This window comes from Embiotoca jacksoni, unplaced genomic scaffold, assembly GCF_022577435.1.
Source record: "Embiotoca jacksoni isolate LCO1_2020_lvr unplaced genomic scaffold, fEmbJac1.0.p SCAF_1, whole genome shotgun sequence".
In the NCBI taxonomy this organism is placed as follows: domain Eukaryota; kingdom Metazoa; phylum Chordata; class Actinopteri; family Embiotocidae; genus Embiotoca; species Embiotoca jacksoni.
The window spans coordinates 24,542,926-24,560,732 of record NW_027185229.1 but is presented as its reverse complement, the minus strand read 5'-3'; the positions used below and the strand labels follow the sequence as shown (position 1 = coordinate 24,560,732).

Sequence of the window (17,807 nt, the reverse complement as noted above, 5' to 3'; positions counted from 1 at the left end):
ACAAGTTTTATAGGAAGCAATTATGACCAACAAATATACAAGAAATACAAGACGATGCCAGCGCTGCTTTGATTAGAGGTAAACACACTGTCAGTCTGCCCACCAGAGCAGCTCGGGAGTCCCACCTCTAAGAAGCAGGAGCTCTGCAACTCGTGTTGCAATGGCAAACATTGGAAACATTATGGGTGTGCCTTGGAAAAGCCAGAGGGGTAAAAACACGAGGGAGTCCCCAAACCTCTGGAAAGGGGAAGCCTTAATCATTATGTTGGATTTTATGACTCACTTTCTGTAATCAAATTCCTTTTAAGCAGTGTGAATATATAAAAAAAAAAAGAAAGAGATACTGACAAGACAGAAAACAGGGGTTGTGATTTTGAGGATTCAGATGCTTTTCATGGCAGTTTACACAACAAAGTAAAGAGTCTGAGACACTTTCTGTGGTCTGTTATCGTCTTGGATACGTTCCACGGCTTTCTTCAACAAGAGGGCTGAGCCTCATTGCCTCACACACACACTAAATTCCAAGCTCACCACCCATTTTCCAACACATAGGTTTGTTGACAGGAGCCATCTCTGTCCTCCACCCAGTGTTGCCTAAGAAACCCTCAGAAACATTACATAGAAACCAGGCAACAAAGAGCTAAAAGTTCAGTGCCTCCCTAGTTTTACTATTTAGTGAGAGGTCTTTGAAGCAGGGATAAAAAAAACAGTCTCACTGGTTTGGGCGTAGAAAACACATTGGCACACTCAACTTGACGTAAAGCCAATAAAACTTGACTTGTAAAAAGTGTGTGGTGCACCTTGTTCCCTTTTAAGGCATTTAACAAAACAAAAAAAAACTGCCATTAGTGGATAACTACTGGTGGTTTGCCAAGAGACTTCTCGTGCTCAGATCTTCCAAGAGCTGTTACATAGCCTGCTGTTCTTATCGCCGCTGCCACCATGTCCGAGTGAATGATCGAGACACCTCCCTTCTCAGAAACTAACCGAGAAGAATGCATCTGCTTTTCTTCATGGGTGATACTGGGAGGAAAGAAGCTGCCAAAATGCCAATCCTGCATAGTTCACCTGCCTTTGTCATGTTCAGAAATACCAACAATATAACGTATAGGTGTATGTCAACCCTTTACTACTCACATATTTCTTACTAAAAAGGTATATTTCCACAAACACCTCCTTTCTCCACGTTACTGCATGACGGCTTCGTTTTGGAGAGCCTGCTTTTTTCTCTCCAATATCCACATTTTACAAAGACAATACTTTTTGTTTAATCTGAACTGTCCTTCTCCAACCATTTACACACAATTCATTGTAAGTCAATGCCATCTAGTGGTAAGAAAGATGAACTGCACTCAAGTTAAATTATATTTTCCGAGCTCTCTGTAACCCTAACCCCTCTCTGCAACAGTTTTTAAATCCTATTCATGTGCTGACCAGAAATAAACATATGCATCATATGAACCTTGTACGCTGACGACAAAATTAAAACACACACACACAGCAAGATAACCTTTAAGATTAAGTAACAGCCACTACACCAGTTTCAAACATAGAAAATGATTGAGGGGCACTCAAGAGATCTTAGTCCTCTGCACAAGGCCCATAGTCAAATCTTCAATAATTGCTTATAATAATAACTGTGGATTGAGTCATCGAGACCAGCCTATGTTTTATCACTAGAAACCTTCTAGATATTTCTACTAAATGCCATTTATACAACCCCGAATAACAACACAAGTAATCCTCTCAGGGCGCTTTACAAGGTGTACTACCGGCTACTGGGGCCTGAGTAGCTACCGCAGCTAATGGGTTGTTTTTAAAATAGTACAATTTGGTCTACTTCACCTTCAACGGCACAATAAGACATAGATTTAAGGATGAATACCATTATCCACTAAATGAGCTGAGGAAACTTAAATCTCAAGACACATCGAACAGAAAGAAACAAGTAGCCGCCAGTAGTAGTCAGCGACCTGAAATGGCGCATTAAAAGTACAAGGTTAGAAACAAACAAACAAAAAAAACTTAGCAGAACAGGTGCTTAAATAGAGCAAGCAGGTATTACAAACCATTGTAAAGAGATATTTTATTTTCGGGAGCTACGATTTAGAAGCTATATTAACAATCACAAACTACTACAATGTGCGCGGTTTGGCCACAGGAAGTGACACAACACGCTTACAGCAACATCGGACACGACACAGGAGCCGAGATCAAGACGCGTCACAACGGTAGGCCAAATATCTACTTTCTAATGTCAATTAAAGGTGAAACGTGATTTGTGGATCCGCTCCGGGATTCAGAACCGCTCCAAAGTTTGCCAAGTTTTATGAAAATCAGTCCAACAGTTGTTTTTTTACCCCCCCCCCCCCACCACCTGCCGACTTGATAAAACAAACTAAAAACATAAACCTCCAAAGTGGAGCTAATTATAGCCACGACCTAAAACTTTGGTCTGAATAGAAGGCAGACAAAAATCGGTCAAGTATAGCTTTTAAAAACTTCAAAGACTACTCGCATATCGAGCTCAAATGTAAACGAGGCAAAACGCAGCAGTTATTACGAATCGGCTTCTTAGTTCACGGTTGCACGCGCGGGAACATAAAAGTTCCCTTTAGTTCAATGAAACTTAACCAACATATCTTTTTTTCCCCCTCATTAAATGAGCAGAATATAGTTGTTGTACAAGAGAAAAGCCAGAAAAAAAAACCCCACCAACCTACCGTTACGCTCAGGCTAATTGGCTGTTCGTGTCGTGAATGAAACGCTACAATGTTTTCTTTTGAGCACACCTTTTGTTTGGTCCGTTGTTGCGTGTTTCTTCTTCTTCTTTTCTTTTCTTTTTTTTTTTTTTTTTTGCAACAGTTGCAGACTGCTGAGCGTAAAGTAAAGTATTGGTGCAACATTTAGCACGTAGCCTATAACTTTTGAGTCACCAAATGTATATCACGCTATGTTTTGTTTGTTTTTTTCCCCGGTAAGAATGTGATCGTTTTACGCGCTTGATTGCGCGTGACCCATCGACACGTTACTGCCCCCTAGTGGCGTGGCGTACTAATACCCGCAAATAAATAATTAAACCACTCTTTCAAATTAGGAAACCGAAAATAATTATAAAAAAAATAAAAACACACAAATGATGGCCCCAACACACATTAGATATATTTACATTAGAAAAGCTTAAAATTCAGATGTCCTTCATCAGGAGCAGTTATACAAACGCTGAGTGAAAAATAAATGCCTGTCAAAAGGAAGGTCAAAGACAATGGCTCTCTGCAGAACATTCACCTGTTATGAATTTGCAAGTACCAACCAGTTCTGCACATTATGTAACGCCAATGCCTGAAATAAAAGATGAGACATATTCCAACATTTTAAGCAGCAATTGACAGATATTTCGCAATTATCAGTCATTCTGTAGTTGTTAAGGCTGCCCTCCTCTCGTCATATCGGATTTTGAATGACTCAGCAGGTCTTATCCAGACTTGGGTCAAAACCACTAACATTATTGAATAGGTTCTTGAAGTCATTCACAGATAAACTGTACTTGTACATTAATGGTACAGTCAAGTCAAATATTAAAATGTCTTTAACTGCTCTGATGAAGCATGTGATGGCACTGGGTATCAGGTGGGAATCTCTTAACTGTATGAATCTGATGGAAGCAGCACTGCAGAACATCATCAAATAGGCACTGCCAAACCTTCTTTAACAAAATGTTTAAAAAAGATGATTTGGTCTATTCCCTGCAGTTAATCCAACATTGATTTACAAATGCTAGAAAATAAGCTAGTAGCTCCTGAGGCGGTTTGTCAAGATCCTTTGACAAACAGCTTTTAATTGATGTTTTGCAGGTACATCTGTTTGAGGTATTTTTAATTCAATACGTGCCTTTGTGTAACTTGGTGTAAAATATACACCCGGGTACCTAACTAGACTCATAGCTGATATAATCCTTACAATTTACACCTCTGGTGGTGCTAAAATTTCATAAAGGGTTTGAAACCGGTCTCATTGTCTCACTGGGACTCTGAGAAGATTTAATTTGTACTCACATTCACAAAAAGCATCTCATGATTCGTTGCTGCTTTTGAAATATGGATTTATGACACGTTCATGGCATAAGATGCCTCTGAGCTTTTCCTTGCAATTGCAAAGAAACATCTATTTAGTGCAGTCAAGCTCTTTCCTAGCTCTGCCAAAAAAAGCAGACGGCTACTATGACAACTGGAAATCTGCCATAGTAACAGTGCCTTATGCTGCTTTGTCATAAGAAATTATGTGCAATAAATTAATGACACCTAAACGCTAATTCTGTCAGCAATTGTGATGGTGTTGGCTGACATATAGTTAAGAACCAGAATAGATTGGTTTTAATATTCATATTTCTTTAATGTTTATCTCAGTTTCAGTAGGCTACAAGAAATCCAGGAGGTGTTTTCAGCAAAACTTTATTTTTCAGTGCATGAACGGAATACCATGTCAAGGTCATAGTCTATCCTTTTCAATCTATTTTTAAATATTTTCTCTCTTTTTTTTACATAAAAAAATAATGGAGCAATTTAATATACCTCTATTTTTTTTCTCCCCAAAAGAGCACTCAGCAAGTATTTATAAAGGTGCTGTACAATGTACAAACATTTACATCTACTGTTCCAACTGAATGTAGAAGATACCACAAGGATTGTTTTTTTTTTCTTTCTAATGAAGCAATGCAAGGCCACAGTATGATGCAGAGATGAGATACAAAATGGTCAAAATGAAAGCATAAAGGAGTAAATCAGTGCAGGGGACAAGAAATAAAAAGGGCATTATCTGATTCTGAACCAGAGTATACTGCCTGTACTTGACACTCAGGGTTGGATTTACCCATTCAACCAACCAAACTATTGCACAAAAAAAAAAACCACCACTCATTGGCTCGTAGTGTGTCCTCTTGGGATTTCTTTGACCTGAAAACTCCATTATACAATCACAGACTTTAACCACCATTTGACTGTCATTGATATTGACTTTATCACACATTTGCTACGATGCTGTTTTCCCTGAGCTCATCTGAACATGTCAAAATTTTATAAGTTGTATTAGCAATTATGCTGAGTATATTTCCTTTTCTCTGATTTTACACAAGATCCATCACATTTTTTTTTTTTCATATAACAGTGAAATCTGACGATTTTTCATTTTTACAGAGCGGACTGTTTGGAACCATTAATTTTCTTATAGCTAACCTCTCAACTACCCTGTAATAGGCTAAGTAAGATGATGAGTTCTCTGAACCTACCTTACATCACCATCATGTTCAATGTCTCAATAAACCATCACATCACTCTATGGCCTCTTTCATCCTTCAAGCTACCCAGGCACACAATCACAGAGCAGGATAGACAAAAACACACTATTAAACCCCTCATTTTTTTCTTTTCTCAATAGGCAAAGGTAAAACTACTAGGGACGTGACTCTTAACACAGCTTCACATAAATTGTCATTTTTGCCCTAAACTGTGAACCTTTTTTTAGAAAAAAATGAAATAGCTTTATGAAATAATCACAATAATAAAATGGTAATGCATTGGTAGCAAGTCAACATCACGAATTAAATACAACTCATGGTCATTCTGTTATGCTACAAGGGCAGATGCAGTGCAATGGAATTCAATAGATAGAATCTGCAAAACATGACACATTCAAATATATCTATATATTATATTTCATAATGACACGTTTTGAGCGATTGCAAACATTTGGTACAGCAGTTTGCACATTACGTCTATACATTTCATGAACTACAAAGATCCATGGTAATTCCTACCACTGAAATACATTGGAAATAAGGTGAAAGCTCAAATAACATGGGACAAATTTTTAAAGTCTATATCAAAATGTGTAATGGCTTGGTACAGCTACATATACATATATTCATCTATTACCTCAATAAATTACACACTGATTTGTTATCATACACATGGTAAACAAGATCTCAAACCACAAGTTTCTGGTCTTTTTAATGATAGTGTTTGTATGGAGTGTGATGACTAAAGCCGCAGAACAGTCTGGAGTACCTGCTAAAGTAAACGCTTGCTGGATTGTATTTGAAATCTGCCTGGTGTTCAGAGTGAGAGTTATAAGCAAGAAACGGGTTCATCCTCAGTGATGTGCAGAACACGTGCAGTAAAACAAACAGAAGGACTGACTGCATGCAGTTGAGCAAACCGTTAAGAAAAAGACTGTCAAAAAACTCCCACAATGAGACTGAGAGCAAAAATTAAACCCTAGATGACAGTCGCACTGAGTGTATACTACAGATGAGAGGCGAGGGCCTTTCTTCTTTCTTTGCATATGGGTCATTGCATTGTAATGAGTGAAGCGCTGTTGGTAGTCGTCGTTCCACAGGAGGCTCCCAGGATTGGCACATATTCACATTTCAAAATGTCTTGTCCGACAAGGCCCCAAGCATGCCGCACATGCTGAAGTCCCACAGCAAAGATACTGAAGCAGCGGACAAGGCAGAGGGGAGCTGCTACATGCCACATGTGATGTCACAGGACACCCAAAATACAAATCTGGCCACGGTCCAAAGATAATAAAAGTGGCACCATGTTGCACTTCTCTGTTTTATGGAAGAACTCAGAAAAACAATCCACTGAGGATACTGGTAAATGTTCCATGGCGCAGCTTACGTCCTGGTGATTCACAGAGGCTCACGGAGGACCTCTGCCTGGGAGAGGATTTTGGCTGAGCTGGGCACTTTCCAATGGCCAGGGCTAATAGGTCCCTTTTGGCTCTGCAGGGCCCCTGGAATACTGTTTATAGAGGCCACAAAGTCTTCTTTACCACTGTCTTCTTTGAAGTAAAAAAAATTGTCTTCTCTTCCTTTTGCCTCTCCTGGTGAAACTGCAGAACTTTTTTTACTCCATAAATCTTTAAAAGACAACAATGATTCTCTTTTGCTCATAGGCCCTTTATTTGTAGTCCTGCTTTCTGCAGGTTTGCCTTTGCCGTCATCATCTCTGTGCCCTGAGTCTTTACTTGTATCTTTCTCACTCCCTGTTACTGTATTAGGCGATGTCCTGTAGTGATGAGACTCTGTCGTCATCCTCCTTTTAAAACGTTCTTGCTCCTGGCCAGGCCTGGTCCTTTCTCTTCTCCCTTCTATCTCCCTCCCTTGTGTGTATCTTCGGATCTCGGGATTTACCCCCTCGCCATTTTTCTTTTCATGACCTAAGCTCTCTCTGCTGGAACAATCCTTTGATCTCCTCTGAGGGCCTTGTTGACGCTCTGCGCACTGCAGGGTTGAAACCACTTGCTGTCCAACTTGAGGAGACTTCCCAGCGCTTGCAGATTTTGATTTTGTCTGTGGCTGAGGCACCCTGTTCCTGCTCAGTGTTACTTCCTGTGCCTGACCCTCAGTTTTGTTGGGGCTGTGATGTTGCTCTTTGGCTTTGGGAAATGTCTCCCCTGTTTTCTTTGGGCTGCTTAGCTCTCTGGAGTCTTTTGTGGGCCTGGTCCTCTTGTAGAACTTTATGTGCTCACAGGAGGCGGGAGAGAGCCTTTCTAAGTCTTTGGCTACCCTCTCACCCCTCCCCTCCACTAAGCTTAAACCCCTGCTATTGCGGGGCTTGTGGCCTTGTGGGGATGAGGTGCTCCAGCTGCTAGAATGCTTCAGTTTGCTGGAGAAGGGAGAGGAAACAAGGATGGAAGCCCCGGTGGGATATGGAGAGGACAGGGGTGATGTGTCAGAGATAAACACCTCTCCGGAATAGCTTGTGGGTGAAATGACTTTTTGATCATGTTGACCTGTAAGTGTAAGCAGACATTTTACATGGGGACACCATACGCACTGAAGAATGTCAGATTTACAACACAAAATACTGCAAATCAGATTAAGAAAAAGAGAATATTTAGATCATATCATAGATGTTAACAGTAGGAAAAAGATGTGAGAAAAGAATTACCAAGGTAAAAAGAGAAGAGACCAGTAAAAGCAGTGAAGATGTTAGTGTTGGTGCTCAGTGTAATAGCACACAGTGGAGGAAGCTGTACTACCTGCATCAGGGGGCAAGAGAAGAAGAGCCAAAGGAAGCAGATGGTTAGAGATTAAATTAATAAATAAAAAAAACATTGCCGCAAAGAAAGTAGGCTGAAATCAATAAGGCTGGAAGTACAAATGAATGCAGTCATTATCATTAGCTAAACATTAGGTGGATTTATGGTTTCAGCATGTATTTAACTACTGACAGTGTTGCCTCCTCGTAAACCAGTAAACAGCAATAAAACATTTAGGAAACAAATTAAATGTAAAGTAAAGTTATATTGTAAAAATCCCTCGTGGAATAGTTTGATTTAGAATTTTTTTCAAATTGAGCACACTGAATTGTTTGAAAATATTACTCACTGCCATCTTGAGCGAGACCCGCCCCAGGTCTCAGCAGCAGAACCACTTTGTTTCCTCCAGCCTGAATCAGGTCAATAGCCCGTGTATGGGAAATACCACGAGCCGGCTCCCCGTTAATCTCCACTATCTCATCTCCAACCTGTCAGTAATGTGGAAAATGCAATTACTATACACACACCTATGAACACCCAATGTGTTCTTCTGTGCATGCACACACACTCAAACATGTAGAAGCTGCGTGTTAACATGCGCAATCAAAGAATCGACATTTTTATGCAACATACAGCTTTGTAATACACCGGAGGCACCCTCTATTTTTGGAGATGACAAAATAACTCAGGATAAAACATGTAAACATGTCAGTCTGTTAGGCTTTAATCGCTGTTGACGTTCCCCTCCACCCTTGGATAGGCAAAGTCATGGCCAGAGATCCAAGTCTGGCAAGCCTGAGATTGATTCCCGCTAGGAGCATCAAGTCTGTTCCTTCCTCTCTCAAGATTTTCCCCTCTCATCCTGATAATAACAATAATGTGATAATCTCATCCCCAAAGGTATATTCTAATTAAAATTTTGCTGAACCTGTTCCACAGAGAGAAAATACAGGGTCAGTTACAGTGTGACCTTCCTAGAAATAGTCAGGGTCTTAAGGACAATGAAGAGAGATGGACTGTTGTTGACAGATGGGTGGACAGACAGACACTTAAGGAGCAACAATATGCAAGAAACATACATGATAAAAATCTATAAAATAATAAGCAATAAACAAGAATAAAATTAGGTAAAACCGTGAAACAACTAAGGGGGAAGAAAACCATATTTTTTCTTGTGCGCTGTGCTGAGAGTGTATTACAAAAAAAACAACTAACTGCAGACACATTATTGTTATCTTATACCCTCAACACTTTAAGTGGCAGTTGTTGAAACACAATCCACTAGTTTATTCTCTGGTACATTCAACAGATGGCATCGGAAATTATATTTTGTCTGCCATATGTCTCTCCTTCATAAACTACCAATAAAACAAAACAAAATTTCAGCAATGGCATGGTTTATATAATAGTTGACGTGGATATAGTCCAGAGAGAATGAATCGTAATGCTCTTGGTGACTCCTGACCTTTCCTGTTGCCCCAGCACCAGACCAACATTTTGATATGTGGACATTTCCTCCAGCTCAACTATACAGATGCATACATAAGCATACAAGATGCCTCATAATTTTATAGTTAAATGAAATTCTCTAACCATAGCTTAGCAACAGAACAATGGAACCAATACTATCCTGAACTGTTATAATTCTTAATTTGGCAGAGTCAGCTGTATGTAGTCCTCACAATACAAGTGAATATTGTGTGACATCATCATCATTGCACCCTCTATTAACTGTTAGTGCAAGGTCAAGGGGGTCACTGAACCAAAATGCTCCATCCAGCTGAATATACAAATAATATGAAAGATATCAACAAGAACAACTTGCAGTTTCCTGTTTCAGTGTTGATATGAAGGATGTTTGAAAGGCAGGAAGACGTATTTCAATTGGAAATGTCTCAATGAAAAGCACACTCACATGGATTCTTCCATCCAGCTGAGCGGGTCCATCTTCAGCCAGTCTCAGGATGTACAGACCCATGTTGTACTCGGTGCCCCCTCGCAGACTAAAACCGAAGCCCCTGGGACTTCTCTCTAACTCCACTGTAAGACAACCCTACGCAGAAGGAGCATGAAGAAAACACTCAGTGTCCTCTCTCATTCATACAGTATGTACAAGCAAAGACAAATACTGAATATATGGAAAGCTTCATAAATATTCTTGAGATGGCATATTTTCATGGAAGATGCAGCGTTTTATTTAAATGAAGACGTTGTTGAGATGCCCTCTTGTTTATTGAGTGCCTCTTTTGTAATCATGTACATCTGCCGAGACAAAAGTCGCCTCAAGATCAGTGACGCCTCATTAGATTCAGAAGAACTTTCTAATGATTAGTTATGTTTCTTCTCTTCTGTGAATGACTTTATTCTTGGCCTACATTGACCTGAGAGTTACATGAAACTTTAATGAGTGCAGCATGCTCTAGCTTGATGTAACTGCACAATATGGAAGAAAAAAAGGAGATAAGATGTTTGTGTGATAAGAGCAACATGCTTTGCTTTAAGTAACCGATAAACTGCATTATTTGTTTTCATACAGACATAAGCATTTCCACTTATATACCTATCCTGCCTTCGAGCAGTTTTAACCTTCAGATAGTTGCTAGGACTACACACAGGAGAAGGAATAAGAGGATTATTTGTACCTGGTTGGGTCCTGTCACACACAGCGTTCCCTGCTCACCAAGGGGAAGAGTTTTGTGCTCAGACCAGTTGACTCCCTCCCTTTTCTCCTCCAGGTCCAGGTTATAGCTAAAAACAACAGCACATGTATTTCTTCAGTAATACTTGTTGTAAACAGTAAGCTTCAGGCCACCAACTGAAAAAAGCCATTATGCAAAACATAAAATCGACTTAAACGCTGGATGTTAAACGGGTGAGGGCTGCATTTTTTTTTTTTAATATATATGGATATTTAAATTTTGTTCTCTATGCGTTCTGTACTACACACATTATTATCTTACACACTTTTATGTTTATTATAATGCCGTCTTTACAGTTGTTTTTTGCTCTGAGGGCAAACCTTCCCCGTCCACACAGGCCACATACTTTATTTCATGTTGAGTCTAATTGCAGAATAAAGGGTTGGTAGTAATGTTATTTTAATATTATCAGCATAACCATGCTATAATGTAATTTATTTTCAATTTAAGAGGAGCGTCCTGTTGCCTTTCCTGCCAACACTATCTACGTCTGTGTACACATTTCTCAGGCCAACAGTGGGAATGGCAGCGGTAAGTAACATTCAGATTTGACAAGAAAAAAACTAAAGTGACATGTTTTTGTAAAAGGTACATTTTGCTTGCTTTATGTACACACAATGGAAACAAAAATAATTTTAAAGACTTGCAAGAAATTGTACTGATGCCAAGTAATTTCTGCCCTACTTTTCCTTGAGAGAAAATCAAATGAAATGCACAGATTCTTTTAGCAGTTTTGCACTTCTCTTTTGTGAGTTCAGATCCTTACCGTTCGTCCTGTAGTGCTGACCTTTGCCCCATCGCTCTGTGTTGAAGAGCTGGACTCTGTTTAGCTGAACTTGCTCCAGATGGAGGGCCCTTGTATTCTAAAATTGATTTTGATATTACATAGTGACCAGTGTATAAATATTCATATTCAAAATGATAGAAAAGCCCATATATAGAATCATTCTACATGTTTCATATTCATTTTAAGCTATAAGCAAATTATTTCATAAAATTAAGCATTATTGTCAAATTTAAATACCCTCCTAAAAGAACTCTAACATAATAATGCAATTTATTTTATTTTCATTCATTCATTCCAATTTTTCAAACATTGAATATCTCAGTTTGAACATCTTAATATGCATACTTAAATATTCATATCTTCTTACCATATGAGGGGCTGATTGCTTTGATTACCTGGCTGCAAATCTCATTTTCCCCTCAGAGAATACATTTTAAAGATGAGTTTGAACTGAACTAATCAGAAGACCTACTAGTTTGTATAATAAATGCAGTTGTTGGGCACACGGAGATATTCACCATCCTCAGGAACCACGGTGAGGGTGACAACGTTTCCGGCTTCCTTGATAAGCTGAACGATGTCATTGTGAGACAGCTCAATGATGGAGCGCCCGTTGACTGCCGAGATACGATCTCCAACGTGCAGCAGGCCACAGCGATCAGTGGGACTGCCTTCAATGATTCGGCCGATTTTGTGTGGGATAACTGAAATGGCAGACATGAAGAGAAATGAGACGTTAAGACAGCTGAGGTGACCACTATGAAATACCTTGAAATATATCAAGAGCGTCATCACAAAAGGCAGAAACCATGGTCCCATTATAACTTAGTTATTTTACAGTTGAGCTCAAATCAAGATTATGTTTTAAAACTTTGTGAAAATCTGACGAGAAACACAAAGCGATTCAATTTGCTTCCTCCTTCAAATCCTACATGCAGCTGTTCGTTTAGCCTGACTGATGCATGTTAAGACATATATTGCAATGATGAAGCAATGCAGCTTTGATGTGTGTAGAGTATTGCATTTCCTCTACAGTCTTGTCTTATCAACTCTCAAAACCAGAATGCCATCTTCTTGATATTCATGTAATAATGACAACTGTATGGTTAATACCAAATTATTTAATACAGTATAATGAATAGTTCCGGTGTATGTAGAGGCTTCTGAATGGCTTAGTTACAATCTTCTTAATTATGTACAATACTGATATGTATTTATATATTTCAGGGTTATTTAAAATTTTTTTTATTAATACATATTTAAAATATATAATGATTAAAATGTATATGCATCTGATGATCTAATCGGCTTTAGAAAATTAAACTGACTTTGGATCTGAGAGATTCGATCCTCACCTCCATGCGGGGGTTTGCTCTTGGATGTGAGGATGACGAAGCCGAAGCCCTCACTGTCCTTGCGGTGGAGTGTGATGTCGAAAGACTCGTGGTCCAGTGCGCTGGGCATTGGTAGACGAGGTAGCTTGGGTGACCCGTTCACGAGCACTGGAGCCATGTCCAGACCCTCTTCGTCGGGCACATCTGATATAAAAAGATACAGATGCGAATGTAGTTTTGTCTCATGGTATTCTTTTTTTCTATTTTGTGTGTTTAGGTGTGCATTGCTGAGGGTTTTTACAGAGTAGTGTGGATTTTCTGTGAGTAAATGTCTGAAAAATAGGCTAAAGGAAAAAAAAAAAAAAAAAGATATCTAACTACACAAACATTCAATGGTTGAGATAGTTTAGATTCGGTTTTTTTTTTGGTCAGCTACATTTTGTGCTAATCATAATAAGATGCTGAGTTCATCACTTAATTTTAGAGCAAACATCCATTATTAACAACCAAACTGTTCTTGTTTCTGTCAAAATATAAAATGCATCACAAGTCATAATTCTCAGTAGAGCCCTATGAGACACAGTTGCCTTGTGCCAAGTTTTGTTTAATTTGTTACTCACCTCTGTAGATGACCTTCCTACGAACAGTCAACATCACTTGACCGTTACGGGCAGCGTTGGTCATCAGATCCAAGACCTGCTTGTGCGAACGACCTTTGACCATCACACCATCGATGCCAATGAGCTCATCTCCCGCTCGAAGACGACCGTCCTTTTCTGCAGCTCCGTTGGGCACAATGGCCCCAATGTACACCTGCGGAAATACATTCTGATATGGGGTTAATAACGGGGAACAAATTCAGTCTTAACAGTACACTAATTCCATCATAAAGAGTCATACACTTGTGTAATTCCTAAAATGAAATGACAACAAGGTTACAAGAGAGTTAGATATACTTACTGGCTGTTGTGGACCTTCTCCTCCCAGAACACGAAACCCAAAGCCTGTTTCAATGTCTCTCTTCAGAAAAACATCTATGTCTTTGGTGTGAGGCTCTGTGGATGAGTTGTACTCTGTCACTATGGTGTTGTATTGAGATATCAAGTTTTCAAGTTGGAGAGGACACAAAGTTGAGAAACCGGTCATGAGATGAATGGATGTTGGTCTACACTTACGTCTGCTATCCAGCAGGGCTTTGGACTTCAGGTACATCTCTGTGGCGTCTCGTTTGGGTGAGTCTGCGGAGCGCAGGGTGCTCGTGTTGGAGTGGTAAGGCAAAGCCTGGGGCACTGAGTCTGTGATTCCATCCAAAGTCTCTGTACTGGCCGTCATTTCCTGTCTCTGAAAAGAAATACGGGCAATCAACCCACATGCTGATTCACGTTTCATTAGCTTAAAAAAGGACAACTTTTATGTGGCATTTTAGTTTTTGTTTTTGGCACAGTCTTTGGTATTCACCTATGAAGGACATCCCTCATTTATTGAAATGCTCTGCAACTCATTAACCAAGACAAGAGGCTGAGCATCTAATGGTGATAGATTACAAAAGCAACAAAGGTTACTTCCCTGGCTTTTCTTTTTTATAACATAGACCATTTTCACTTTGCATCCCTCCTATTGTTTTGACAGTCGAGCAATGGGATTTGTATGTAATATAAAATCCATGGGAAAAAGTAAAAATCCCCCCATGGCTGTGACAGGCCTCTTCAGGCAAAAAGGGCAACTTCTTTATCTAAAACTGTTGTATTAATTTACCACCATATCTAAACAGGCTCATCCATGCCTCATTACCATGGCAATCCCCTGACAATAGCCCAAGAATACGAATACTGAAAGGAAGTAATTAAGGCCATTTTTCAGTGCAAACAAAAGAAGGCGCCCAGAAACATAATCAATATTCAAATTTATTGCTATCATTTAATTCGATGCAATAGAGGCTTACTGGTTAAGCTGAAGGACGAAGTGCTTTGAAATTAAATTGAGGGATATGTCCCTACGGGGGAAACAATAGTGGAGAAATAGGAAAAGATATGTTTTTTACTCACAGGCTTTAGACTCTTCACAGGGGATGTTTGACCTATAGAGAGACACAGACACGCAACAAGAATGTAGTAAAAAACAAACCAATGCATGAATACATGATTTGGAACAATAATCACTAAACCACCATCCACCAGATGGCACTGCTTCTCTCACTGAGAAACAACAACAGAGAGCATAAAAATAAACCAGTGAGCTGCTGTAAACTCGAGAGGTGTGCTCACTAAAGAATGCTCCATCAGAATATATACATCCATGTGTGATTAAAAATACATGTGGAATATTAAAGGTAGTACATCTGCTGGAGAGCAGTGCAAACCGACTGTACAGTTATAGCAAGCGGGTGAGGGCATTAAAGATTTATGTATATAATGCAATGACTGATAATTATTTTCGCTCTGTGTTCGCTGTACAGTACACCCACATGTTCCAACTCAAGCACTTAAATTATTCCCTACAGATCATCTCTTACACCCCCGCCCCCCCCCTCCCCTTTTTTTTTTAAACTCAACTCCCTGCATTAACTGAATTAACCAACACTCCTCTGGAGTCGGAAGCCCTGTAGGGCCGGACTAACACTTGGCCTGATGAGGGGTTAATGGAGCCTGATGTGAAAGGGGAGACACAGCCGCGTTTTTCCGCCTCACTGGGAAATTCCCAATCCAACATCAGAGTCGTCAAAGACATGAACTGGGACTGTACACACACACACACACACACACACTTGAAACACACCCAGCTGCATCACTCTTTTCCTTCTCATCATTCTTTAAGCTCTGATCTTCTTCAGTGATGGCCACCACTCACATACACACACATGCACCCACAAACACAGAGATCCTCTTCCAAGCCAAAGGCCTATTGTCTAATGAGGGTTAAAGCTGGCATTAGCTCCTCTAGCTTGGGCAGGCTGGGTGAAGCTAAGCCTAGCTCTGCTTTAGCTGTGTGGTCATGCAGTACGTCAGTGGAGCAGGAGATGATGGAGTGTGAGCAGCGAGGCTGTGTGGGAGAGGAGAGAAGAGGGTGCAGGCGTGGCTATGGGGAGGAGGCCCCTGGGGACCTCCCCTCTATAGCCATTTAGCCATGGATCTTTAAGAGGCCATGGATATAGAGGCATGCAGAAATCCCTCGCGCTCTGCTGATGATCAAAGCCAATTCGGGGTTCATCGACTTGCGCAGCAAATCCCTGGGGCGGCTGGAGATGGATGTAGGAGACATTTGAAGGGTGCCTACCCTCCTCCTTTGGCTCCTTGGAATCAAGCACATCCCCGCACTTATGTAATTCCCACTCTCAGACTTGCAACAGAAAGCATTACGCCTCAATGGGAGTAGTCATAAACAGAAGCGTATTGAATGGAGGAGAAATGCTTGAGAAATGTGCAAGATGTTACAGTTTGCATATGTAAAGAAGCTGCATGTGATGGTGAGAAAGAGGGATCAGATTGAGTCTGATCATCATATGTAACAGCTACAGTGGTGTGGTTGAATGTATTCAGCCAAAAAGGCAGCGAATCTCTTCTGTGGTGACCTTACGCAGACCGCAGACACAGTGGCATCACCCAGACTTTTACAGAACAACAGTGCCCAGTCAGTGACCCCAAACCAGCCACAACACCACCTCACCTCCTGTCAGTATCAAGACGCTGACCTCACCTCCCATGGGTACTGCAGAAGTTGCATTGACAATAATAGCAAATTATGTCAAACAGAAGAGGGAATAAAAGAATGGGAATAATGAATGGATATGATAAGGAGGAAAACAAAAACAGACGGGCAGAGATAGACAACAGCCAAGCAGTCTGCTGGATAGAAAAATGGGCACAATACAGATGGACACAAAGCTGTTGTTTAGGTCTCTCACCTCCTCGCAGCACCAGCACATTGACCTCACTGCCCACTGGTAAGTCTTTAAGGATGTCCACCACTTGTGCATGGCTGAGCGTTTGAACATTTTGCCTGTTGATCTCTTTAATGACGTCTCCTTTCTGCAGGCCGTGGCACCACTGCGCATCCAAGATCATCTTCACCTTCTGGCCCAGGGGGCAGTCAGCAATGGCAAACCCGAATCCTCCAGGTCCCTTGACCAGTGGCACGCTCACCAACTCCGGTTGTAGTATTCCTGTGGCCACGTCCCCCCGCTCCGCCTGCCTCCCGTTGGGCATGGCGGCCACCACAGGCCGGCCGCTGGCGTCAGTGGTGACGTAGTGCAGCTCCTGCGAGGAGCCGTGGAGGACATCGCCCTTCACGAGCAGTGGTTGTCCGTTGATGAGGGGCACAGCCGTCACCACCTCCCCACCATGCAGAGCCTGCTGGGGCTGGGTGGCCGGTGGGGGGGGTGGAGGCGGAAGAGGGTCGTCGCTGTCGAGATCCACGTCGGGAGGAAGCGGGTAGCCACGACAAAGAACCATGTCCACGTACTGGTTGATGAGAATGGACTGGAACATCTGCACCACCTCCGGATGGGTCTTCCCCAGCACACACATCCCATTAATCTCAACAATCACATCACCTAAAACAAAGGGAGCAAAGAAAGCAAGTGACAGGAGTATTTTTCCCCCTGGTATTTAATCTAGACATCACTTCACTACATCTCTTTGGAAAGCACTTACTTCCTCCTTTGTCAGACAGATCTGTCCTCTGAAATGCCCCTTTCCTCTTCACTGCTTTCTTATATTTTCATTTTGGCAGCTCCCTGTACTGCTTCCCTTTTCTTTCATCACATTCATTTCCATTTCATTCTTGTCCCTCTTTTACTTGCCATATTGTTGAACAGACCTGAGCTGTACTCTCTACCACAACTACACAGAGCGGAGAGGGGTGTAGATTTCTGTCACATCGTGCTATTGTAACCATCACACACACACACACACACACACACACACACACACACACACACACACA

The 17,807-nt window shown here is 40.9% G+C and overlaps 1 protein-coding gene across 3 annotated transcripts in view; it reads right to left on the bottom strand.

Annotated features, from left to right (window-relative positions):
* Positions 1 to 4,435: 4,435 nt before the first annotated feature.
* The window catches only part of LOC138198119 (membrane-associated guanylate kinase, WW and PDZ domain-containing protein 3), a 116,588-nt gene continuing 103,216 nt past the window's right edge, over positions 4,436 to 17,807 (bottom strand). For 2 of the 3 annotated variants that reach the window (XM_069149325.1, XM_069149335.1), the window contains 12 exons: positions 16,768 to 17,415; positions 14,912 to 14,943; positions 14,042 to 14,207; positions 13,827 to 13,921; positions 13,487 to 13,694; positions 12,888 to 13,070; positions 12,051 to 12,236; positions 11,512 to 11,608; positions 10,689 to 10,794; positions 9,962 to 10,099; positions 8,396 to 8,534; positions 4,436 to 7,797 (listed from right to left, as the gene is read on the bottom strand). In XM_069149325.1, coding sequence (XP_069005426.1) covers positions 6,692 to 7,797; positions 8,396 to 8,534; positions 9,962 to 10,099; positions 10,689 to 10,794; positions 11,512 to 11,608; positions 12,051 to 12,236; positions 12,888 to 13,070; positions 13,487 to 13,694; positions 13,827 to 13,921; positions 14,042 to 14,207; positions 14,912 to 14,943; positions 16,768 to 17,415 — 3,104 coding nt within the window. In that variant the 3' untranslated portion in view covers positions 4,436 to 6,691. Of the gene's footprint in view, positions 7,798 to 7,955; positions 8,047 to 8,395; positions 8,535 to 9,961; positions 10,100 to 10,688; positions 10,795 to 11,511; positions 11,609 to 12,050; positions 12,237 to 12,887; positions 13,071 to 13,486; positions 13,695 to 13,826; positions 13,922 to 14,041; positions 14,208 to 14,911; positions 14,944 to 16,767; positions 17,416 to 17,807 lie in introns of all 3 variants that reach the window. The other variant, XM_069149342.1, reaches the window with a different exon arrangement.